This window comes from Oncorhynchus mykiss, chromosome 30, assembly GCF_057628025.1.
Source record: "Oncorhynchus mykiss isolate SJ-2025 chromosome 30, ASM5762802v1, whole genome shotgun sequence".
Lineage (NCBI taxonomy): Eukaryota > Metazoa > Chordata > Actinopteri > Salmoniformes > Salmonidae > Oncorhynchus > Oncorhynchus mykiss.
Genome location: NC_143051.1, coordinates 31552229 through 31578930, shown reverse-complemented (window position 1 = coordinate 31578930; position 26702 = coordinate 31552229). Strand labels below are relative to the sequence as shown.

Here is a 26702-nt window from a genome sequence, read left to right as displayed (position 1 = left end):
CCTACTGTGCTTAGGTTTATGTAGTAATTCATGTGGGAATTTACAGTATGTGTGTATGTATGAATCTAATACAGACTGTCTGCAAATGTTTTTGGCAATACTGGTGTGTGTGTGTGTGAGTATGTGAGTGTGAGTGTGTGTGTGTGTGAGAGAGAGAGAGAGAGAGAGAGAGAGAGAGTGCTAAAGCCTCTGTTACTCAACCAGATGTGGCTGATCTGAATATGGACCCATTTTTCACTTCTTTAGCTGGGTCAAATCAGGCCTTAGATAACACAGGAAAGCAAAGCAATCATCTTTTACCAGCGCGGGTTCCAATGAGCCAGTGCTGACTGACGCAGTCATACCAAAATAAAGATTTAAGCTGAAGATAATGTCATATAATAGGCTTAAAAATAGTATTGGTAGCTATAAACTTAAAATATCTTTCATGTGTAGTGCCAAAGAAACCCTTACATGATTTTGTTCATCTCTACTGGTGAGATGCTATTGGGGCATTGACAGGCAGACATTTTCCCACTCCCCTCAGACAGTCCAAGGGGATAAAAAAACAAAACAAGAATCACGGACAACAAGCAAGGGGGAGCAAAATACATCAAACAAATTCATTTGGACTGGATAAAGGAGAACCTGGGATGACCCACATCACCTTTCATGTCAATATTGTTTATCAAGCCTGAGCAGCAAAACCCAAACACCTTTGCACTTGTTTATGGTCACAAGTTCACTACCCTTTACACAGACAAAATTACAAAACCGAACGGATGCTATTTGAGTTCAATTTAGGCAAAAACACCAAGGCAAGGCTTATCACCAGCTGCTTTGATATCAGAAGTGGAAGCCATCAGACACAGCACTGACCATATTGCCATCTAGTGGGACAGTAAAGACAGTGCTATATGCGCTTCACTCTGGATTCAGTTTAGTTTGTTTTTAACATGGAACTCACTCCACAATTTTCAACATGGTTTAGCAATACTGCATTTCACTTGCTGTTATGGCGTTTCGGAGAAATGCATTTATTAAATTAAATATACTGTTACACTTCCTGAAATGTGTGAAATGAATAGAAGAACTGTAGAACTGAATCAATTAACTTGTCAGTTGCGTCAGGAGTCAGCTTTAGTCTGGGCTATGTCTCATTGAGACTGACGATTCACAGATACAGTGCAGACTGTTCCTAGGAAGTGCTGATGGGGGGGTCGGAAAAAAATTGCTGTTATATGACACCATGGCGATGGCTGCCAACATACTCATGTTTGCAATACAGAATTGATCGGAATGCCATGAAGAGGATGCGGAACCTCACTTCAAAGGATTTGGTGTTTATGAAGTCAAAGTGTCAAGTCTAAAGAGGAGTCGGCACTGAAAATGTGACTGATAGGAATACAAATTCCATACAAATCTTATCAACTAGTTCATGTTTAGATGTCTAGACATGTGCAGTTGTTATCAGTGAGAAACATTGTTTTTCTAATTCTGGGTGGCCATCCAAGGACATAGACTCAATGTTAAAGGGGGGCTGGACGTCCTGATTTGGCCTTATTTTTCAACTTGGTCATTAAGAAATGCAGCGGCCATGACTGAAGCCAGTCATGTATCTTGTGTGTGTGTTTACACGTGGCCAGCCTTTGTATATTCACTCTGCCAAAACAGTTCACAATTACAGTCACTCACCCTTGTAGATAACTTGAAACAGTCTAACCAGGTCTTGATGTCTTGATGTCGCTTAGGGTAGCTAGTGCTAGCCAACTTCTTTCGCCAATTAGCTTCAGCAGGCTAGTGGTGATCATGGCAAAATTGGTTTGACATTGGATAGCCTCTGGGGCAAGTTACGGACCGTCAAGAAATTACACAATGTAAATGGGACAATATTTTCATGTTGCACATCTTTTATGCTTTCAATATTTATAGATGAATTTCTACCATTTATAGTTGGTTTGAGGTTTTAAAGTCATTGAAATGTGGAGCTATTGACATTTTTAAATATTGTCCCATGTACGTTGTGTAATTTACTGATGGTCCCTTACCAGACCCATAGAGATATTGAATATCAAGCCAAATGGACCATTGCATTACAGTCAGGTATCTTGCAGCTTCGCTCAGAATTGATGATTACTTGGGTGCTGCCAGCTGTGGGTATTGAAATAACCCAACCGAAGGAAAACTTGTTACAGTACCCTTCATTCCGTGACATACACTACATGACCAAAAGTATGTGGACACCTGCTCATTTTTTAATATATTTTTTTAACCTTTATTTAACTAGGCAAGTCAGTTAAGAACAAATTCTTATGTTCAATGATGACCTGGGAACCATGGGTTAACTGCCTGTTCAGGGCAGAACGACAAATTTGTACCTTGTCAGCTCGGGGATTTTAAACTTTCATTTCAAAATCATGGGCATTAATATGGAGTTGGTCCTCCCTTTGCTGCTATAACAGCCTCTACTCTTCTGGGAACGCTCTCCACTAGATGTTGGAACATTGCTGTGGGGACTTGCTTCCATTCAGCTACAAGAGCATTAGGGAGGTCAGGCATTGATATAGGGCGATTAGGCCGGCTCGCAGTCAGTGATCCAATTCAACCCAAAGGTGTTTGATAGGGTTGAGGTCAGGGCTCTGTGCATGCCAGTCAAGTTCTTCCACACTGATCTCGACAAACCATTTCTGTATGGACCTCGTTTTGTGCACAGGGGCATTGTCCTGCTGAAACAGGAAAGGGCCTTCCCAAAGCTGTTGCCACAAAGTTGGAAGCACAGAATCGTCTAGAATGTCATTGTATGCTGTAGCGTTAAGACTTCCCTTCATTGGAACTAAGGGGCCTAGCCTGAATCATGAAAAACAGCCCAGAACATTATTCGTCCTACACCAAACTTTACAGTCGGCACTATGCATTGGGGCAGGTAGCGTTCTCCTACATCCGCCAAACCCAGATGGTGAAGCGCAATTCATCACTCCAGAGAAGGCGTTTCAAATGTTCCAGAGTCCAATGGCGGCGAGCTTTACTTTACACCACTTCAGCCGACGCTTGGCATTGCGCATGGTGATCTTAGGCTTGTGAGCAGCTGTTCGGCCATAGAAACCCATTTCATGAAGCTCCTGACGAACAGTTCTTGTGCTGACGTTGCTTCCAGAGGCAGTTTGGAACTCGGTAGTGAGTGTTTCAACCAAGGACATATGATTTCTACGCACTGCAGCACTCTGCAGTCCCGTTCTGTGAACTGTGGCCTGCCACTTCAAGGCTGAGCTGTTTCCAGTTCACAATAGCAGCAAGTACAGTTGACCGGGGCAGCTCTAGCATGGCTGAAATGTGAAATCCTATGACAGTGCCACATTGAAAGTCACTGAGTTCTTCAGTAAGGCCATTCTACTGCCAATGTTTGTCTATGGAGATTGCATGGCTGTGTTCTCAAGGAAATAGCCGAATCCACTAATTTGAAGGGATGTCCACATACTTCTGTATAAATAGTGTAAAAAAATTCCTATCATCTGGCAAATCTAGGTTTTGGACAACACTGGCTTTATGACCAAAATGATCCTTTTTACACATATGTTTCTGACTCATATTGATGTCACTAAGGCCGTTTTCAAAAACAGAAGTTGCTTTTTAGGATCAGTCTTTACATTTTCTGTGAGTCAGATGATTTCTGTGGCTTCTGTTATTGATAGAGGAACATCTGAGGTGTTTCTTACTGTTGGCAGTAAAACAGCTATCCCCCTAACAAGTCTTTAGCAGTGTGCCTAAATTATATGAATTAACTGGAAAGGTGAAAGCAATATGGCGTCCTCCCCAACACTAGCCATGCCACAATAAGGCTTGGAAGGGATAATAGCAGTACTAATCCCCCACTCCATCTGCACAGCACTAAGCAACCTAAAACCAGTATAATACATCGTTAATGGCATGTTCCACAGTGGCCCTGTCCCTCCATCTCTAACATAACCCGTAAACCCCACCCCCTTCATGTCCAGTGTGCTCCACCTACCAAGACCTCTCTCATGAATTCTTAATGCCCGTGATGCCCAGCAGATGGCAGCTGTGGGTGATATTAGAAAACAAAGCCAGCAGACTGTGTTCGTGAGGAACTGTAACTCATACGCCATAGTGGCCCAAGGCCTTATGTGTTCCATTACACTCACACTCCTCACATCTCACTGAATACCTTGTAAAAATATTTAGTTTTGTGAGTTCTGTGAGTTTGGTCCAGCCAATGTAATATGCTGACATTCTCACTCCTTTGGTCACTTGTTGGTAAATTGTACATCATTGCTACATGTGCCTAGCAGTGAATGATATTTGTGTAGTTAGTTTGTCTTCAGAAAATGATTACCTATCAACTACCAAAGCATTTTATTTTTCTGTTCATCATTTTTTTTATTCAAAACCCCTCTTTTAAGATGTTTACAGCACACAAAACAACAAACACGTAACTTGTCACAACAGCCAAGGATGGAAAATAATCTATATTGAGTGTGTTGGGTCAGACTTTGGCCCCTTGACCTGTGCTTTATATTAAAACAAAATGACAAAAACTTTTATTTAAAAAAAACAAACATGAAACACCAAACAGTTGGAACTGAAACTATTTACATATTGCCTTACAAATAATAGATAGTTCCTGCTATGTAAAATACCAGTACAATTATAAACTAACTTGCATCAACAGCAAGACAAAGTTAAAAAATGTACTTAGGGATGCGACTAAATCCTAAATCCGAAGCAGTTTGACCTTAACTTTAAAAACATTACGGCCGTGCCACTGTCACTTTTACCGCAACAGCAGCATTAACAGTCAGGCTACAGTATTTCAAGCTGTAAACAGATATGTCCTTGTTGACCCATCTGTTATGGATAGATGTTAAGGCCAAACCGCTAGGTTTGATTTAGACTAGAGATTACCGGCCCCGGTCCTAGAACGCCACAGCTCAGTGGCCCTCAGAAATGTTTTGGGGTCTGTTTGCACATCAGTTGGCAGTGCACCTCTCCAGGACTAACGCTGGTATAGAAACTGTTAGACTACTGTTTTGGACCTCCCCGTCTCCCACTATTTTTAAAATTCCTAAAACAAGTCATATACTGTGTGAGGGATTAAACAGTCTTTGCTATGCTATCTTACGCGAGACAGGACTTTCATTGATGGGTGGAAACTATCTGGTACAAAATGCATTGAGGGGAAAGAGGAGACCATTTGTGGCAGACAACGATGACGGTAGAGGTTCCTGAACTTCCTGTTGCCTCTTTTCTAGCCTGGTATCCCTGGCTGCCTGAGTAGTGAGCATGGTGCTGTGTAGAGTGCTGTCCTGTAGGGGGCATTCTTTCCTCACCGTGGCCCAGAGAGGTAGATGAGACTTGGCTGGACCATAGAGAACGATAAGAGGCCTCTAGTGGCCAAAAGGTCATATTAGCATGGGCAGCGTCATTGAGGGCTTCCAACATTTTAATTTAGTCAACTGCGTGGAACTTCCAACTTCATTGGCTGATCCCTCCTGATGACCCTGTTGGAGTAATGTCCAACTGGGTCATCAGGCAGAATCAGCCAATAGTAAAGAAGACAATTGACTACTTCAAAATGGAGATTGCCTTAATGGTGCTGCTCATGCTGTCACAGACACTATAATAGCACAGATACAAAGAGGAGTCCTCTATCTATCTCTATGGGCTGAACTGGACTGGACTCTGGGCTGCATGGCCTGTCATGGGTCTTGGAACGCCATTGGATGTTTGTTGAACACTGACGTCAACGAGGGACAGTGTGGGCCACTTCTGTTGTGCTGGTCATTGTTGCGACAGCCCTTCTTAAATGAGTCCATAACACACCTCTAGTTGCAACTGATCATATCATTGGCAAGCCATTCGAGATAAAACCAGCCCCCCCCCTCATCCATTTATTTTAGAGCCCTTACACATTGAAGAGATTTGGGGTGGTCGTTTAACATGGAATGATTAACAAATTAATTGTCGATAAAATCTCATTTTCATATTGTATCTCATATATATAAAAACGGGAAAAAAACAGCCTCTATAGTGATATCTATGGTATACAAAGAGAAACAATCTGCAAGATCACACTTTTTTGTGGTTATTGTTCTACAGCTTGGATCTGGATCCAGAGGTTCGCTGGGGAAAGACAAGCCTAGTCATCATCATCGTCGTCATCATCATCATCCTCCCCTTCATCCTCAGCATCCCTCTTCCTCTTCTCAACTTTGACTCCTGCCTTCTCCTCTGCACAGGACAAAAGCCAATCAAAACGTCAGAATTTGTCTGATAAAATGAAAAAGGAGGTGACAATCATTTCTAATCAGGACCAAGTAAAAATTAACAATGGCAATCAAATCCAATTGGCATTTGCCTTCATTCAGAATTCGATGATATCATATCCACAGGCTGTGTGGGAGTTGATGCACAACCCACTGTATGTTCCGCACCCACATACCCATCTCAAAAACACCTGAAGGAAAACAAACACAGTACCACCAGTATACATCTGTTCAGTCACGTAACAAAGTTCACCCTGTAGACTGAATTACCATTAGCGAAACACTGCAAGAGAGGCCAACGTGCTGACCTTAACAGTCTGTGTAAATTTTATTTTGCGACGCTCACACACACACACACACACACACACACACACACACACACACACACACACACGTTATTCAATCATTGCACCCACACTGCTTGCGAGCGTCTGTGTTGCCAGGCGCTAAATAGAAGTTGATTCTATTTGTGACGCAGAACACGCTGCAAGTCCTGCCTCTCCCATCTCCTCAATGGTTTTTAGAAGCATATACCCAAGTGCCATCTTCTCATTGGGTTTTAGGAACATATACCTATGTGGATGATTGAAAGATGAACTGAGGTCGGTTGCGGTACTGCACCTTATTATGAAAGTTAGTTGCCAATCACCATATAAAGTCCAAAGAAGAAAAAGAAGCCTGGAAGGAGGCAAGATGACTAGAAACGATTCGGTTTACCTTTTATCTGTGGATTAATTGTCAGAGTAGAGGACCTTGTGCATTTAAGGTAAAATAACAACTCAATGTTTATATCCCAGGACAAATTAGCTAGCAACAGCAAGCTAGCTAGCTAAATTGTCATAAATGTCTAATGCTTTTTGACCTGTCCCCAAATTAATATAATTGATTCAGATGTTGTTTTGATATTTCAACCTGCGTATTGCGTTTGGTGTGGGGGGGACAAAATCAATTTGGCATGTGGTTTGGGCATGGTGTAAGGAATCCAGTTTGGTTTCATGTTAATGTAGTTCTCTTGCATCAAAGTACACTTTCAAAGGCTCCCCAATACCTCAGATCTAATGTGTACATATAAGATAGTAGCTAAGTATTCTTGCTGACAATTTATATAGCTAGGCTTGAGGCCCATGCAATTTCCACAGAGTTGGGTATGGCTGCCTTTGGCTGCCTTGCCTATGGAAAAGCCTGCAGACTAAACTTAAACTTGAGTCTCTCCCCTGTCGCCCATTTTAAACATTTATTGGAGGATTTGTATTTTTGTATTGCTTGTAACAGTTTCGGGTAATGCAAGATCTTGTGCTGTTAGGGGAATAACCTGTGTGGAAATGTAACAATCTGCTGCTGTATTTTTTTGTGTTATCTGTGATCGTTTTGTTTGTCTCGTGTAGTTTCTTAATCACTGTACCTAAATCATTGTACCACCTCCCAAAGGACATCCAGCCAACTTGACAACTGTAGGAAGCATCCCTGTGGAACGCTTCGACACCTTGTAGAGTCCATGTCCCAACTAATTGAGGCTGTTCTGAGCACAAAATGGGGGAGTGCCGTGCAACTGAACATAAGGAAGGTGTTCCAAATGTTTGGTATACATGGTGTATGTTGACTACATCAATAGATCTGTGTCAGACAAACATATCTGACCCTTTCCAGGCTAGAGTCCATGTACTTGGGTTTGATTACTAGTGACCGGTCAATAACAATTATTGTCCTCACCTTTTCCCTCCTCCTCCTCTGCGTAGTCATCATCATCCTCTTCATCCTTAGGAGTGGGAGGAGTTCACATTCTTTAATTAAGCATAGACTCGAGTCTTCGGAAATAAAACGAAGATGTTCTGAAAAAAACATGACAAATATTCCAGTTGTCTCACCTGGATCTTTTCCTTCATTAGGTAAGAGAGCCCAACCTCTCTTCCTTCCGAGACCTCCTCTTCCTCCTCCTCCTCCTCGTCATCTTCATCGTCATAGTCCCCTGTTGGTCCGGTTCCGTCCTCCCCCTCATCATCTATGATGAAGAAGCATTTCGTTCGAGAAAGTTCAGCTTAAATATCACTGACACCACGTTGTTGTGTTGTGGTAGACATACTCACCGTCGGCGTCTGCCTCTGAGTCAGGGGCCTCGTTGTCCTCCTGGTCGAAGCCATCCAGGTAGGTGACCTGAGGCAGCAGCTCAAAGATGCTCTCACGGTACTCCTCCAGTGTGGTGATTTCACAGTTAAACAGGTCCAGGCTCTTCAGGTTCTTCAGATTTTGCTGTGGTTTTAGAGAGAAGGGGTGAGAGCACACCCTATCACACAATCCTTATTTAAAAACCCTGTCAGTTGTTTGCTCTGGAGCTCAATCTCTCTGTAAATGCCATGTCTGTAGATCTCTCTGTTTCACCCTCTCCTACCATGGATCTCTATCTCTCTTTATGTATTGAGCTCTCTTTTGTTTGAGCACCTCCATTTCACTTTGTCCTCACCTGTGAGTATTGTTTTTGGTTATGGTGTTTGTGTTTGTTTGCTGGTGGGAAAAGGGGGAACTAAGACAAGTCGCCCATGGGCATACACTACCCGTAGGTAAACTTTGTTAAATACCCTAGTTAGAACTGGGTGGACCACCCACTGTATTTTTGGTTAGTTAGCCGTTGTTGAAATAGGCTAGTCTAGCTTAGGGGTGTTTTGGATGCTTATTGTTTCTTTCCCTGGGTCCAGCTCAGCCCCTTTTTTTTTACATAAGACAAATTGCTGATGCACAACCAAATGTTTTACTTGCACCTTGTGTATTCTACTATATACTAAGTCTCAACAGTGAGTTATCCTTATTCATTGTGTATTTATTCCTTTGTTATAATTTGTCTTATTCCTAGTGTTATCATTTTTCTATTTTTCTGTGCTTTTTTTTCTGCATTGTTGAGAAAGCACTTCACTGTTAGTCTACACAGGTTGTTTCCGAAGCATGTGACAAATACAATTTGATATAAGACCATGACTGAGTCCCAAAAAACTGCTTCTGCCTGGAACCGCAGAATGCTACAACTGTGGCATTAACGACTACTCACCAGGGCCTCAACGTTGCTCAGCTCCTTTATCTTGTTGCCACTCAGGTTTAGATACGTCAGGTTGGGGGATTTCTCTGAAAGTGTCTCCAAATGACCCGAGATATTGTTGTCACTCAGCTCCAACTGTGAGGAAAGAATATAATACGTTTCTTGATTAATCATTTAGGGAAAAAATATGTAATCCTGCATATCAAATATTGGTAATTGGGAGTGAAGCCAGAGTGGCTTATAATTCCGCTAACTAAATTATTGTCAGTGAGAATTGATTGCTCAAAAAGATCCGGCTTCCCTACTCACCTTGCGCAGTTTGGGCAGCGAAGGTAGCTTTGCCAGGGAGGTGAGTCCAACGTTGACCATGCTGAGGAATTCCAGCTCCTTGAAGTCATCTGTCAGGCCCTCTACTTCACCATCACTGGTGCGACAGTTATCCACCACCATCTCTGTCACCTGTAGGAATAGTCATCACCATACATTGGACACTCTTGAAAATGAGATGGTGCATCTCAAGAGATTTCATCCTCCAATGTTAAATAATCAAATTAATTCAACCAAATTAAAATGCTTAGCTAGTTTGTTGCATTTTTATTGACAAAGGCAAACATTTGATTTGTTTGGTTTAATTCACCATTTTGTAATCTTATTGCATGTTGATTGGAAAAGCTGACCCTTGACCTAAAGTCAGCTGTTTCCTGTGAACACATGCCTTTTCAAAAATGTTCTGCTTGAATGCCTTGTGTGGACAAGACTGAAGCCCTGTCTGGAAAAACGCCACGGCTGGAGTAGCTGACTAGCTTCAAGAGGTAAAAATATAAAATGTGCTAACCAATGATGTGTATAACCCCTGGATGACTGACAGGGGGCACTGTATTGAAGCCACTGCACAGTCATCTTCACACTCCTCCAATGTAAACATTTTTTGGGGGAAGCTATAGAAATACATTTAATGTCTACATTCTTTGACATTTATTCTATTACAGACACGTTCATGCATACTTAAATTATATTAATTTGCGCTATAATGCTCTGAACAAAACATGAAACATTTTCCTTAATGTATTTTTTTTTTGTACTAATGTTACTGTCCCCACTATGACGACAAAAATACTTAAATACATGTAACTTTGTCCTTTAAACATTTAATTGAAATACTGTAGAATTACATTCATTCCTATGGAGGATTGGGGAGTACCAATATGGCCGACTGGTGGCTTCAAAGCCTCAATGGTCAATACATACACTACATGACCAAAAGTAGGTGGACATCTGCTCGTTGAACATTCATTCCAAAATCATGGGCATTAATATAACAGCCTCCACTCTTCTGGGAAGGTTTTCCACTAGATGTTGGAACATTGCTGCAGGGACTTCAGCCACGAGCATTAGTGAAGTCGGGCACTGATGTTGGGCAATTTGCCCTGGCTAGCAGTCGGCATTCCAATTCATCCCAGAGGTGTTCAATAGGGTTGAGGTCAGGGCTCTGTGCAGGCCAGTCAAGTTCTTTCACACCGATCTCGACAAACCATTTCTGCATGGACCTCGCCTTTGTGCACGGGAGTATTGTCCTGCTGAAACAGGAAAGGGCCTTCCCCAAACTGCCACAAAGTTGGAAGCACAGAATTGTCTAAAATGTCATTGTATGCTGTAGCAATAAGATTTCCCTTCACTAGAACTAAGGGGCCTAGCCCGAATCATGAAAAACAGCCCGCGACTATTATTCCTCCTCCACCAAACTTTACAGTTGGCACTATGCATTCAGGCAGGTAGCGTTCTCCTGGCATCCGACAATCCCAGATTTGTCCGTCGGACTGCCAGATAGTTTAGAGTGATTCATCACTCCAGAGTCCAATCGCGGTGAGCTTTACACCACTCCAGCTGACCCTTGGCATTGTGCATGGTGATCTTAGGCTTGTGTGTGGCTGCTCGGCCATGGAATCCCATTTCATGAAGCTCCAGTTCTTGTGCTGACGTTGCTTCCAGAGGCAGTTTGGAACTCGGTAGTGGAGTGTTGCAGCTGAGGACAGACGCTTTTTACGTGCTTCAGCACTCGGCGGTCCAGTTCTGTGAGCTTGTGTGGCATACCACTACGCGGCTGAGCCGTTCTTGCTCCTAGATATTTCCACTTCACAATAACAGCACTTACAATTGACAGGGGAAGCTCTAGCGGGGCAGAAATTTGACCAACTGACTTGTTGGAAAGGTGGCATCCTATGACCGTGCCACGTTGAAAGTCACTGAGCTCTTCAGTACGGGCCATTCTACTGGCAATGTTTGTCTATGGAAATTGCATGGCGGTGTGCTCAATTTTATACACTTGTCAGAAACGAGTGTGGCTAAAAAAAAAGCTGAATCCACTAATTTGAAAGGGTGTCCACATACTTTTGGTGATGTAGTGTAGCATCAGCAATCCAGGGATTACAGTGCATTCAGAAAGTATTCAGACCCCTTGACTTTTTCCACAATTTGTTACGTTAGCTTTATTCTAAAATGGATTAAATAAATAAAAATCCTCAATCTATACACAATACCCCATAATGACAAAGGGAAAACAGGTTTTTATAAATGTTTGCAAATGTATAAAATAAAAGATACCTTATTTACATAAATATTCAGACCCTTTGCTATGAGACTCAAAATTGAGCTTGAGTTAATCCTGTTTCCATTGATCATCCTTGAGATGTTTCTACAACTTGATTGGAGTCCACCTGTGGCAAATTCAATTGATTGGACATGATATGGAAAGGCACACAACTGTCTATATAAGGTCCTACAGTTGACAGTGCATGTCAGAACAAAAAACAAGCCATGAGGTCGAAGGAATTGTCTGTAGAGCTGAGACAGGATTGTGTCTAGGCACATCTGGGGAAGGGTACCAAAAATGTCTGCAGCATTGAAGGTCTCCAAGAACACAATGGCCTCCATCATTCTTAAATGGAAGAAGTTTGGAACCACCAAGACTCTTCCTAGAGCTGGCCGCCCGGCCAAACTGAGCAATCGGAGGAGAAGGGCCTTGGTCAGGGAGGTGACCCAGAGTTCCTCTGTGGAGGAGGGAGAACCTGCAAGTAGGACAACCATCTCTGCAGCACTCCACCAATTAGGACATTATGGTAGAGTGGCCAGACGGAAGCCTTCCTCAGTAAGAGGCACGACAGCCTGCTTGGAGTTTGCCAACAGGCACCAAAAGGACTCTCAGACCATGAGAAATCAAGATTCTCTGGTCTGATGAAACAAAGATTGAACTCGTTGGCCTGAATGCCAAGCGTCACGTCTAGAGGAGACCTGGCAGACCTGAATGCCAAGCGTGGTAGTGGTAGCATCATCATGCTATGGGGATATTTTTTAGTGCGAGGGACTGGGAGATTAGTCAGGATAAAGGTAAAGATGAACGGAGCAAAGTACAGAGAGCTCCTTGATGAAAACCTGCTCCAGAGCACTCAGGACACCAGACTGGGACAAAGGTTCACCTTCCAACAGGACAACAACCCTAAGTACACAGCCAAGACAATGCAGGAATGGCTTCGGGTCTCAAGTTTCTGAATGTCCTTGAGTTGCCCAGCCAGAGCCTGGACTTGAACCCTAACGAACATCTCTGGAGAGAACTGAAAATAGCTGTGCAGTGACGCTCCCCACCCAACCTGACACAGTTTGAGAGGATTTGCAGAGAAGAATGGTAAAAACTCCCCAAATACAGGTGCGCCAAGCTTGTAGCGTCATATCCAAGAAGACTCAAGTCGAACGCTTCCAAAGGTGCTTCATCAAAGTCCAGAGTAAAGGGTCTGAATACTTATGTAAATGTCATATTTCCATTTTTTTTTTTTTTTTTACATTTGCAAAAAAAATCTAAAAACATGTTTTTGCTTTGTCAGTATGGGGTATTGTGTGTAGATTAATGAGGGGGAAACTATTTAATCAATTTTAGAATAAGGCTGTAAAGTCACAATGTGGAAAAAGTCAAGGGGTCTGAATACTTTCCGAATGCACTGTATTATCGTACCTAATAAAATAATAATACGCTCCTCAAAACAAGAGATGGTAAAGGAGGCTGGTGTTGTCACAGCCTTAGTCTGGTTTAATCTTCACCTAATGCCTCTCGTTTGTAAAGGACCAGTTCTGTGCACATCTTGATATCGTCATTGAGTGAGAAACAGTGGCGATGTAGCCTACATCCTATTAATGGACTTCACTACTGAATGCACAGCAGTTATGCAACTACAGAAATGGTAAGATAAATAGGTTTGTCGAAGGCTAGAGTCACTGGCATACATGACTGGGGACCTGGTTTGTCAATCCTCAAACAAGCGCCGTCTCTGAGGGTTGGGGGATTTACTGTAGCATAATCTACTAAATTGGGGGGAGGTCTGAGCCCCGCACGCCATCTGCCATATTACTTAAATTCATAAAATGCAGAACAGGACCGCAAACGCTGCTACACTTGAATGTATACATATACGTTTTACAGAGACATCGTCGTCGTTAATGTCCCGAGGAAAAGCCTGTCGTTACATAATCACTACATCATGGAGGCAAAATAGACCATTTGCTTTCCGATGAGAGTACAAGTAGGCTGTTTAAATGGCCGGCTGAGTGAATCGTATATTCGCTTGGAAGTAGACTTTCTAAATGTTGATTTAGGCCTACATGTAACGTTAGCCGTATAATACGAACAATGTATCAATTTGCTTATCTAAATCGAGTTAAACTGGTTATCGCCGTTAAAATGTGCTCGTGTATAGATGTAACAAAATGACTTCCACTCCCCGCCCGTCAGAAACAGGGCTCAACAGCCTGTACTGTACAAAAAAAAATCCGCTACACTGACGCCACCGTAGACAGTGACTGCGCGTCTCGCTCCGAGAACGGTCAGCTTGCGTGCATGCTGGTTTTATATTGCTTATACATTCTTTCAGGCGCTGTTCATTCGAACTTTTAAAAATGCTACGGTAAAATAAATGGGTCTTAGCTAAAAAAACAATTCGATTAGTAAAATGTCCGCTCAGAGAAACCAACCAGCTTGTTTTGACATTTCGTTAACCTGCTAAGATCTGTCAAAAGCCTCTTTACGCATGGAAAGCTTGAGTTTTTAAATTCGACTGAAATAGTTATTTGCATCAGCATTCATATGGAATAACATCAGGCAACTTCCAAAACAAACCAATTAATCGCTTCCCGAGGGCTATCAAAAGTTATTTTACATTTCCATATCAGTTGTGAATTCTCTATTTGGATTAGCTTGCTATATTACAGGAGTCAACACGACGTCAGCTGAACCCTATTAAGATGTTATTGGCTTTTCACAATTGTAATAATTCTCACAACAATAGCATAATCGGAGCGGAATGTGTTCTTCATAATTATGCCCGCTCCGCCACCTTGAACATCCATCCAATGGATCTCTGGCCGGGCGCAAGACAAGGAGGATGATGGCAAAGACAGTGTTGCAGATCTATAACATGCTATTAGAATCACAAAGCGATCTAAATTGCTTTGTGGATACTTCCAGTTCGTTTTTGTACAGCAACCAACATATGTTGTGATCGGACGAATAATCAGAATCCAAAACAAAAAAAAAACTTAAACCTAATCGGACTCGCATCCTCTGTTGTCAATGTGCAGAGCGGAGGCTCGTAAGAAATCCTGCTCTTCTCTGGGTTATCGGCTCGCATAGTTATCACCTCAAATGTAAGATAAATAATGGCAAGATAACTTACCTCCGCTGGTGTCCTATTCCTCAATTCTAAACTGATCCTCTTTTTCATCTCCATTATTAGTAAAATATAAAACACTAGGTTAACGTAAAATAAAAATAAAAAAAATATGGCAATACAATGTTCAACTCCAGAGTTTGGACCTACAGCTCGGGTTTCTTGTATGGCCACAGTTCTCCTACTGATCCTCCATGATACTTAGCACCCAGCCCCCTCTATCAAATCACGCCCTATGGAGCTCTTGGATAGGCCAGTTCTCTATTCCTTCATCTTAATCGGATGATTGAAACGCCAATCAAACAGATCATGCCGTTCACCATAATCCGCCTCTTACGACGGAGGTGATTGGTTGTGATTGCGCGCGCAGTAGATTTAGATGGGTCAACGCGAACGTCAATATCATCGTTTTAAACCACCCTGTCTTCCTTCTAAACCGTCGGGGGCGTCACTAGTTAACACAGCCACAAAGTCATAATTATGGCTGAACCCCGCTAATTAAAAAAATGTATTGTCTTAAAATCTGATTTAAAAAAATAACCGTAACTTTAACCACACTGCTAACCTTATGACTAACCCTAATCTTAAATTAAGCCCAAAAAGCTGCCGATCCGATTTTACTCGAACATTTTTTCTCCGGACTAAAGATCCTGAAATTTCTGCACATGTGTTTATGTTTTACTTTAAACACAGGCCATGTTCGAGAGAATCTAAACATTAATGTGCCATTGGTAAATTGTGACAGACTGATCTACAAATACATCAGTAGGCTACTAGTTATTTATGATGTAAGGTTTGTAGATCAGTCAGTCACCTGCACTGTCGAATAACCCTATAGTCTCTGCTCTACCATAGATCTGTATATAACGAAGAGATGCTTATATCTCCGCCATAACAATGGGAGTCGTTTATTTATTTTTTAAATTTAACCCTTATTTTAACAGGTAAATTGACTGAGAACACATTCTCATTTACAGCAACAACCTGGGGAATAGTTACAGGGGAGAGGAATGAGCCAATTGGAAGCTGGGGATGAATAGGTGGCCATGATTGTATGAGGGCCAGATTGGGGGGTTTAGCCAGGACACCAGGGTTAACACCCCTACTCTTACAATAAGTTCCATGGAATCTTTAGTGACCACAGAGTCAGGACACCTGTTAACATCCCATCTGAAATACATCACCCTGCACAGGGCAATGTCACCAATCACTGACCTTGGGATCTTTTTTTAGACCAGAGGAAAGAGTGCCTCCTACTGGCCCTCCAACACCAGCAGCATCTGGTCTCCCATCCAGGAACAAACCCTTCTTAGCTTCAGTTGCAAGCCAGCAGTGGGATGCAGGGTGGTATGCTGCTTGTCCCAAAGGTGGGAGGGCAAGTTACAAGTTTAGGTCCAAAATAAGTCCATAGAAACACATTGGTCTTATTTTGGACAGATTCTAGCCAGAGTAACCCTTCGCTTCGCCTTTTCATCTCTGGCTCCACAGTCTACTCTGGCCAATGGCGTTCAAAGTTGAATAAAGTTAGATCAAAGCTGAATCAATGAGCGCATTCGAGCAGATCACTTTTTTTCAAGTCGATGGTCACCGCCTTCCAAATTGTGTTGCATTATAGGGATAAAAATGATCAGACTTGCAACTACATGAACGTTACAAAAACCATGTGATCAAAGGTCATGAAGTTCGGACTGCAGTGGACTGCAAATCTCTGTAGTTGCTCTTCACCAACTACATAATGCAGGCATTACCTGCATTGTGAGAGCTTCTATTGTCAACCAATCATTAGGGTGTTTTTGTTTGACCCAAGTGAATGTGACCAAAGACATGACTAACTTTGCAGCGATTCATGTATACATTATATATGTACAAATGAATGTGATTTGATTCGCTCTCTCACCAATTGATTGTACAATGTACACACATTTACAAGTTTATTTCAACATTACAAAGACAAATGTTTTAGAAACAATTGCAACACTGCCATGTTGCTCTGAGCCTTGCTGCTGCAAAACCACAACAGTGTCCGAGTTTCGGCTGTTGAAGATGCATCTCCCCCTACTTCACTCCACAACTTTTCGTCTACAGTTGGTTGCTTTTTCCTTACCACTCAAACAAGCCCAATGTCTGCAAGATCACATAACTATAGTATTGTACAGAACCGAATGTAATAGCCTAGTATTATTTTACTGTAAGAAAAAAACACCACTGCATTTTTCTCTCACATGGCCAAAACTCAACAGCATGTGCCACTAGGCAAAATACAGAGGTAAACTAATCTACAGTTTAATTAACACCATCTGCTCTAAAATTCACTCACTGTACATAATTCAAAACAACACTACAGTTTACTTTGAAACAACACAACAAGAAGATCTAATGCATATCCTCATGAAACTGGATGGGATCCAATGGTTGGTATGCAAATGCTGCATGGACGTTTCACCGGTAAAACGTGGATGATTATAATTCACGATTGACAGTGGGAAATGTGACGGGAAGGAGACCACAACAAATGTGTGAGTAAAGTAGAGGTGAAGAAACGCATGCGCAGAACCTGAAAAGTCTGATCTGCAGACATGGCTTTAAACCATAAATCCACCTGGTCTTTGTTGTCATTGGCACATTTATCCAATAGCTACAGCCCTTGTCACCCCCACCACCCTTTAATTCCCTCACATTTTATGTATCAGTCAGGAACTTGAGGTTCAAGAATGCAAAAATGATTCTAAGGCATTTTATATACAAGGGTTTGAGTTTCATAAACCCCCACAATATGTTTTTAAATCTAGAGTCCAAGGCTTAGGCAGCTAACAGACTTGCTCTACCATTCGATATGCAAGGCAGAATATCCAGTTGGAACTGTAACAAAATGGCTGACCATGTACCACACCAAGCATGGTGGCTTAAAGAGGAGAGGCAGTAAGCCACACCATCTGTGCAATGTAATGGGTTGTCGACCGCTCAGCTGCTTTGCTCTCATAGACCAAAGTCCTTTGCACTCAGTCTTACATCATATCAAGCGTGTGGTATTTAAAAGCTATTCTTGCAGTCTAATCTTTCATTATTGATCCAATGGGGATGGAGACTCCGTTCGAAGGTATTACTATGAATCTGAATAGGCCTATTTGTGTATTTGTCTTGGATAAGCAGTGTGGTCTTATGATGCAACATTGCAGGCAGCATACTTTTAAAGAGTTCCTTTCATATGTATTACTAAACATACACATTCGGCCCAATCTTTATTGATTTAGTATTTCACATTAGGATAAAAAAATATCCTTTAACCCATTGTAAAAAAACAACAACATGATTACACGATTAATGCAATGCCTCAAGGTGACCACAAGAGGGACAACCCACAATGACCTCTGAGAGAGGTGAATATCCTGACACTCAATCACTAAGCTGATTTGTTCGTTAAGTTACCAGAATGGAGGTTGATATCCACCATTGCTGTGCTTGTCTGTCTCCACAAGCGACTTTTTTTGTGTGTCACTTATGAATCGGTCCACAGATATTGTACACCCAGTCTTGAGAAATAGAATTGTGTAACTCATTATTACTACATTTACAAACTCTGTTATAACACCTGTTACTACACAAAAGTTGCAAATACTTTTTTTTCCCTTATAGAAATTTAGACAAGTGTAGCAACTCCATTTGGTTTTGGTGAGGCCTAAAACATGCCAGACTACAAACTGTGGAGCAGTACAATTTTTAGGGAAAAGCTAGGAGGGATAGTTAAGGCTGGTTCGGGACAGACTTTTAATTAAAAAAATTGCATGATTCTTTCAAAGAAAGACATAGTTTGAAAAGCAACAGGTTAATTTAAGAACCATATATTTATTACGTGTTATATTGTAAATCATAACTTTGGTGACTGTATAGCAAGTTATCCCCCCCAAAACAGTGTGCTGTGCTATCAGTGTCCACAAGATGGCAGACGGCGCAAGGATGAAGTCAAAACCAGATAAAACTGGATATGCGTAATCACCCATACACATACGTTGCTGTGCCTTGTATCCTGGTACATTTGTTTTCAATGGCAAGTCGCTAGAGGGTGCAACAATGCTTCAACCAACGAGTTTATCTTCCTTGTCTTCTTTGACTTTGAATAGAGGCTTACTAATGCGTTATAACAGTCACATTTTTTTTAAAACCACAATTTAGCAGTTATTGTAGCTACTAAAACAGTGTTTTTTTCTCAACCATTGCACCTCATTGAGTCCTTGTCAATAATCTTGATTGATTAGTGTTCTAGCACTGATTAGGCTATACATGCTTTGTGACCCTAAAAGATTCACAAGTACTCAAACGTTCAGGATAGTAAGATTACATCGACCTATTGATTTGTGTCAAATTGAAGGACTCATTGCTGGGGAATTCCATTCATGGGGGAACCCCAGTGATTGTCCTCTTTGAACCTGGTAGTGGATTGTTGTTGCAGCGTTTCCTTTTGTCTGCCGACAACATTGTGACCTAATGCTGTTCATAGACAGTGGGGGTTGGGGTGGGATCAAACTAGAACAATAATAGACACACAGTGGGGGAATACCTCGGCAAGGAGCAGCTGCAACAATGACCCTGTCTGGACTCTCTTGGGTCCTCAATGGGAATAAAATGCATTGAGACCAGTGGCGATTTTGGCATGTAATCTTGGTGGGGCAAACGCAAAAATGATTGTTTTTAGATGCATGCCAGCAAAGCCACAAAACAACACTAAACAATACATGAATTGCACTATAATGGTGAGCAACGGTGCCCATAAACTGTTAGGGCCTACATAAAGCTGTCTTTTCAGCACCATGGAGTGAATCCTATATCTATACTTGTATTATTTTTTTAATCCCAGGCCCCCGTCCCTGCAGGAGGCCCTTTGCCTTTTGGTAGGCCGTCATTGTAAATAAGAATTTGTTCTTAACTGACTTGCCTAGTTAAATAAAGGTTAAATAAATAAAAATATGTCTGTCTGCCTTGCTTAAACAAATGTGGTTTCTACTGACAATTGAGATGTACAAACTATGTCATAAGGGGACGACGAGTGGATAAGAGGCAATACGTAATTTCGATTAAGACATTAATGAGTGAGCTAGGACGGACGTAGTCAACATAACAATTTGTTTAGCACTTTTGAAATGTACAGTGACAGAATTCAGAAAATGAGCTGTTCTTACAGTATTCTCCCTGTACACCAAGTCAGAACCGTAGGACAAAGGGGGCATATAAGCAGACAATGAAAGCTCTTACAATATCAGATGATTACATTTCACTAAAACAGGCTATAGGCTACATGTGCACCACCAAGTTAGAACAGTAGGCTAAGTTATGAGGGGAAAAGGGACCAAATTATTAGGGTGAGGCACATGGGCTACTAACAGCTTACTACACAACATATACTTAGTATTACTTTCTCAGCTACCGTATACATATCTCCCTGGCATTTTACATAATTTATGCAGCAGGATACAAGACCTTTTTGGACTCACCTTGTGCTGTGCTCACTTGAAACAGGAATGTGAGTCGGTGGTCCTTCTTGTGGGCAAATTTCATCATCAAACTTTGTCATCAATGTCTGTCATTCTCTGGATTTATGGTGCTTTCAAGACAACTGGGAACTCTGGAAAAAAACAAGGTTGAATCATGACATCAGTGATCTTCAGGTCAGAGTTCCCGACTTGGAATTCCGAGTTGGATGAAAGTTCAAAACGTATTTTCCAGTTGGAGCTAGTTGTCTTGAGTTCCCCAGTAGTCTTGAATTCCCTGAAGTTCGAGATTCCCCAGTTCAGTGTTTCCAGTTGTTTTGAACGCGGCAGAAGTCATGCTGGATGGACAGCTTGGCCAATGTATTCAACCTTTTCTGGCCCATGGTGTGTTGCGAGTGAATTTTTATCCTTTTAAACTTGGAAGAGAGACCCTTATTCCCAGATTTGGACCACACATCCACTCCAATGAATAGCAGGCTAGTGATTGCTTTCCAAAGCTTACAGTTAGCCACTGATTCATTCCAAACCATTCATTGTTGAATTTGAGATTTGCAACTTGTTGTGTAATGTTTATGTCCAATGGCCGATGAGCACCGATACATTTTATCTATAATTTATCTTCATATGACAAGGATTGAAAAGGATTTGCCAGTAGATTGCCAATTTGATTCATGATGATGACTGCTTGTCTATTTTGCTAGCTAAGTTTTTTAAAAGTATGCTGTTGAATAGAGTTCCTTGTATTCATGACTCTATGTAGTACCGTAGTCTGTTCTAGACTTGTGAACTGGGAAGAGACCTCTGGTGGCATGTCTTGTGGGGTATTCGTGAGTGTCTGAGCTGTGTGCCAGTAGTTCAAACAAACAGCTTGGTGGATTCAATATGTCCATACCTCTCACAAATACAAGTAGTGATGAAGTCAATCTCTCCTCCACTTTGAGCCAGAAGAGTTTGAAATGCATATTATTAATGTTAGCTCTTTGTGTACATCCAAGGGTCAGCAGTGCTGCCCAACAAAACCGCCCCCACAATCTTTGCATTATCAGTTTCTCTCACCATTTTTTCTAAAAGTTTACTAAAGGGTTGGTAACAGGCTGATTGGTCGGCTATTTGAGCCAGTAAAGGGGGCTTTACTATTCTTAGGTAGGGGAATAACTTTTGCTTCCCTTCAGGCCTGAGGGCACACACTTTCTAGTAGGCTTAAATGAACAAATGGCAAATAGGAGTGGCAATATCATCCTATAATATCCAGATTTTTTTCCACACTTTACAAAATTCAAAATTACAATGCTTGTCTTTCATAATTTGGTCAGATATACTTGGATGTGTAGTGTCAGTTTGTTTCTGGCATGTCAGGCCTAAATTTGCTAATCTTGCCAATGAAACATTTTTTTTATTAAAGTAGTTGGAAATATCAATGGGTTTTGTGAAAAAATTTCATTTAAAGTGCTCCAAAGCTTTTTACTATCATTCTTTATGTAATTTCTTTGTTTCATAGTGTAGTTTCTTATTCTTTTCATTCAGTTTAGTCACATGATTTCTCAATTTGAAGTACGTTTGCCAATAGGTTGTACAGCCAGACCTATTTTCCATTTTCATTTGTCATTTCAGACCAACAAATATCCCTCTCAACGATAAAATGTTTAAATTCCTCATCAATCCACGGGGAGTTAACAGTTTTTACAGTAATTTTCATAATGGGTGCATGCTTAATAGTAACCGAGATAAGCAATTTCATAAATGTGTCAAGTTCACACACCACATTACACACCACAGACCAACAAATATTCTTTACAACATAGGTATCACTACCCTGGTAGGTTGATTGATAACCTGAACCAGGTTGCAGGCACTAGTTGCAGTTTGAAGCTCTCTCTTGAGTGGGCAGCCTGATGAAAGCCAGTCAATATTGAAATAATCCAGAAAATATACCTCTATTGATATCACATACATTATCAAGCATTTCACATATGCTATCCAGATACTGACTGTTAGCACTTGGTGGTCTAAAGCAGCTTCCCACCAGAATGGGCTTTAGGTGAGGCAGATGAACCTGTAGCCATATTACTTCAACAGTATTTAACCTGAGATCCTCTCTAAGCTTTAGAGGAATGTGGTTCTGAATATAAACAGCCACACCTCCTCCACCTTTGGCATTTCTGTAGATATTAAAACCATGTATTGCTACCACTGCATCGTCACAGGTATTATCTAAGTGAGTTTCAGAGATTGTTAGATATGAATATCATCTGTTACTGGCAAATTATTGATTTCATTAACCTTGGTCCTTGATTTATTTTTTGCTTTACTGGGAAATTTAGCAGAGGTAGACATGCTCGGTTATTTGTTAGTGCAGGGTGAGCTGCACACAGTGGACTTCCTGCTAGTGCACACCACCACAGTGCTAACAGTAGAACTCTGGTTCATAGGCACATGATTACTGCATACAATAGCTGTAGGATCAGCAGAGGCATTCAGGGCAGTAAGAGGGACATAAATGAGGTTACTTACATTGTCTTCCAACGTCCCTGGGATAATGTACATTTGCTGAAACATTATGACAACTCAGCGACACAATGGTAGGGATTAAATGAGCTGGACTTGGGTCATTGATAAGTCCTTGTCTCAACTCAGCCTTTTAGTGCTGTGAAAGGATCCAGGAACCCAAATGATTTGGGTGGTGAATCCCATCCTTCTTAGAATACAAGCTTTGATTCCAGAGGGTATCAAAATTGTCAATAAATGTTACTCCCATAAAGCTGCAATAGTCTAGTAGCCAGTTAAGGAGGGATAAAAGTCTGCTGAACCGTTCAATGCCACAATTTAGGGAGGGCAGAGGGCCAGATATTATTGGGTGTTTGTTGCTGTCAAGTAGTGACCCAATCAGTTCTTTAAAATCCATCTTCGGCTGTTCTGAGCTGCCCTTCATGATGTCATTCGACCCCACATGAACCATGACAGTATCAGCCCCCGGTGACTGACGCACGGCCTCGGGAGGCAACCTGGTGATATCCTGAACTTTTGCCCCAGGAAAAACACAAAGTCTGGGTTGGCTTCTTCACCTGCGGGATCATCTGATACCAGCCACCCAGACAGCTGATGAAACTGTGGGTGTGCGTAGGAGTCAAAATAAGAATACTGAAAGAGATTGAGACCCGCACTGTCAAAAAAAAAGAATACATCCAAAACTGAGCCTGAATGCAAAATAAAGCTGTTTATTAAAACATCATAGTGCATAAATGAAGGGTGAAAACGAAACACGAACGTTTTGGCCTCAGGCCATCATTGGTGAGAATGTCGGCACACACACCTGGCTTCTATTTCAAGGGTAATTGCATGTCACATGATCAAGCAAGAAAACACATCAGGTAATCTATAAATCTGTGCATAGTAGAATAGAATGCATGATACAAAAGCGGGCAGAGAAATATCATCAATTATTGCTTTTACATGTGAACATTCCTCAGAATAAAAAACACGGGATTGTAGAGTAGGGTGCTAGAGACACCACTAGATGGGGGTGTTGAACACCAATGAGGCAATATACCAGTTACATAAAACCCTTCAATAACAATTCTTCATTCATGCCATTCATGCCTGATGGGTGAAGAGTTTTTAAAAAAAATAGAACATCCACCTGCATTCTGTCTGGAGAAGACTAAGTACAAGCTTTTACCACCCCTACTTGAATGTTTCATCTGTTGTATTGCACAGAAGGACATGGAGGAGACGCTGTGACCAGCCTCTGAGAAATGACTTGCAATAGGGGATTTATTGCATGGACAGGAGATAAGGAATATCACATTAGAAGAGCTGCATGTAAGCGTTTTGTTTGCCAATGGCAGAGCTGCTGAATACACTCACTTTGTTACAGGAACCTTACATGCTGCACAACTATGGCAGGGATAGAAGCCAGTCACCTCGTCCAGTCCAGTCTTACGTCACTTATTTTCAGAGGGACAGCCCGAACAATGAAGTCCCTGACATTCCTGGCCCTGTAGTGTGAAAAGAGAGGGGGGACAGAGAAAATAGCTTGTCAAGCAGGATCAGGCGTTTCGTAATCGCTCCCTTGATGTGATGTCATCACTCAGAGGACAATATTTAGTGGCGCAGAGACATACATGTTTGTTTTTTAAATTACTTTTATTCATTCCGGGTTGAGGTCTCACCAAGGGTATGAACTCTACTGAGAGCATCATCAAGCCATTCTTCAGGGGTACGAGCGGTCGTCAGACTGTCTATACATTTTCAAAGTCTCATCTTCAAACTGCTGTATCAGTACAAATGCGCTAGAGTCTCAGAAATTGTGTGTACGCTAATCCCTTTAGAAATGTGGGATGCGCACAAGAGGCATGTAGAATACCGTTCTTGTCTGTAGGCTTTGTATACAAAGTAGTCCACAAGGACCCTGAGGCGAGGTGTCAAGGAAGGATATCCTAGCTATGACTAATCTCGGCTGTAAACTTGATAGATTGAACCATATGATTAAGGTAAGTGAGAAAATCATCAAACGCATTGAGGGGACCATTTCAAACGAGAAACGCATCCTCAATATATATTTTCCACCAAGTATATGTTGGGGGAAAGGGTTATTGTGCCAAATGAACTTGTATTCCAGATAACCCCCAAATTTTCTCAGGAGAGGAAATGGAGCCCATTGTCGCTCCCTGTTTTTGTAAATAGTAACAGTCTTCAAAAAAAATGTGTTATTGTATAGGAGGATTGTCCCCAGGTCCATCAAAAAACCTGTATAGGGTTGTTGTGTCCCATCTCTGTTCCAAAAGGTCTCCAGTCCTTTGTGATGTGGTACGTTAGTATATAAAGAAACAACATCTAGGGCAATGAGAGAGAAATCTAAATAGTCATCACCAATTTCAAGTTCAGATAGCTGTTTAACGAAAATCACCAGTGTCTCTCAAGTATGAGGGCAGTTATACCACAATAGGACGTGGATCCGGTCAACATAATGGGAAATAGGTTCAGTTAAACTGTCATTACATGCTACAATAGGCTGTCCAGGGGGGTTCTCTAATGATTTGTGAACGTTAGGAAGGCAGTGCACAAGAGGGACTGAAGGGAAGTCTTTTGTAAGAAACTTAAATTCAGATTGGGAGATGTTGCCCTCTACCAATGCGTTTGAGAAAATATACCATTTCTTCCTGAAAAATGGTGGTAGGGTTGCTTTCCATCTTGGTGTAACAAGTCCCATTAGAGTTGGGACATGATCTCAAAGTCATAATTGTCTTTATTTAACAATACTAAGCCGCTTTCCTGTTGCTGCTGCTCAGGGACGACAGTGTATCGCGTTTCACTTTCCCAATGTCTCTGTGTTTAGACGACTGCAGGATTAAGTCAACATTCACCAGATTACAAAAAAAATGTCAATATTGACATTGTTTACTGGTGGACAAAAGTTACAAAAGTTATTCAGTAGTGGGATTGTACACCTGCACATTGTCTTTGTTGTTGAAATATTTCAACTTGATGGATCTCTAGAATTTGAACATCTCAACTTTTATCTTAAATAGATTATTTGGTAGAAGGGGGGACATAGGACAAACCTTTGTTAAGAAGGCATTACTCAGCCGGTGTCAGGTTGTTGTCGGACAGATTGAAGATTAGATTCTAGTCCTGCTGTTCGGTCAGTGCTGAAATCTTTCTCCCCATTCTGCATCGACCCCTCCTCGTTGTCTTTGTCTGGTGTAGTAGCAGTACTGTTGGGGTCTTGATCCTCCTACAGGGCTGTGTCGTTCTCCTTCCCTTTGAAAACCTTAATCAGAGTCAGATTGGAAATCGGAGGTGCTAGAGCCAAAGGTGTAGGATGTCTTTTTCTTCTAAACCGACTTGCTTCTTAGGTTTTCCATAGCCCTGTGATGGTGCGTTCAACCTCAATGGGTACACCCTGTCATCGCGGTTGTCCATGGTATCTCTCCTCAGTTTGCTTATCTTTGTCTTTTGTAGGTTATCATGGATATTTTGAGATCTTCTTCCAGAGCTTTAAAAGGTTCTGGTTTCATAGATCTCTGTCTTAGTTTTGGTCAGTACCCAATGAGTGTGTTCAAGGATAAGAACCTTAAGGTCCAAGGAGGCTTTATTGAGGACCTCCCACCACTTGATGCAGAAATCCTCATCTTTGCGACCCAGAGTAGCTACTTTCTGAATACGGAAGCCTCTTGGGATCCTCTTTGACCTTACATACTCACTCAGTGTCATGCCATGTAGT

The 26702-nt window shown here is 41.6% G+C and overlaps 1 protein-coding gene and 1 long non-coding RNA gene across 2 annotated transcripts in view; both read right to left on the bottom strand.

Annotated features, from left to right (window-relative positions):
* Positions 1-4348: 4348 nt before the first annotated feature.
* LOC110488287 (acidic leucine-rich nuclear phosphoprotein 32 family member E) lies at positions 4349-15288 on the bottom strand. The gene is made up of 7 exons (XM_021560455.3): positions 15003-15288; positions 9595-9744; positions 9298-9420; positions 8345-8507; positions 8126-8259; positions 7971-8016; positions 4349-6225 (listed from the first exon to the last, which is right to left on the bottom strand). Exons 1-7 carry the CDS (start codon positions 15054-15056, stop codon positions 6134-6136), a joined length of 762 nt encoding a protein of 253 aa, XP_021416130.2. The 5' UTR covers positions 15057-15288; the 3' UTR covers positions 4349-6133.
* An 8386-nt stretch (positions 15289-23674) lies between these two features.
* LOC149970264 (uncharacterized) overlaps positions 23675-26702 on the bottom strand; it is a 34170-nt gene continuing 31142 nt past the window's right edge. The window contains exon 2 of the long non-coding RNA XR_016493712.1: positions 23675-24474. This is a non-coding gene — a long non-coding RNA (uncharacterized LOC149970264). The remainder of the gene's footprint in view (positions 24475-26702) is intronic.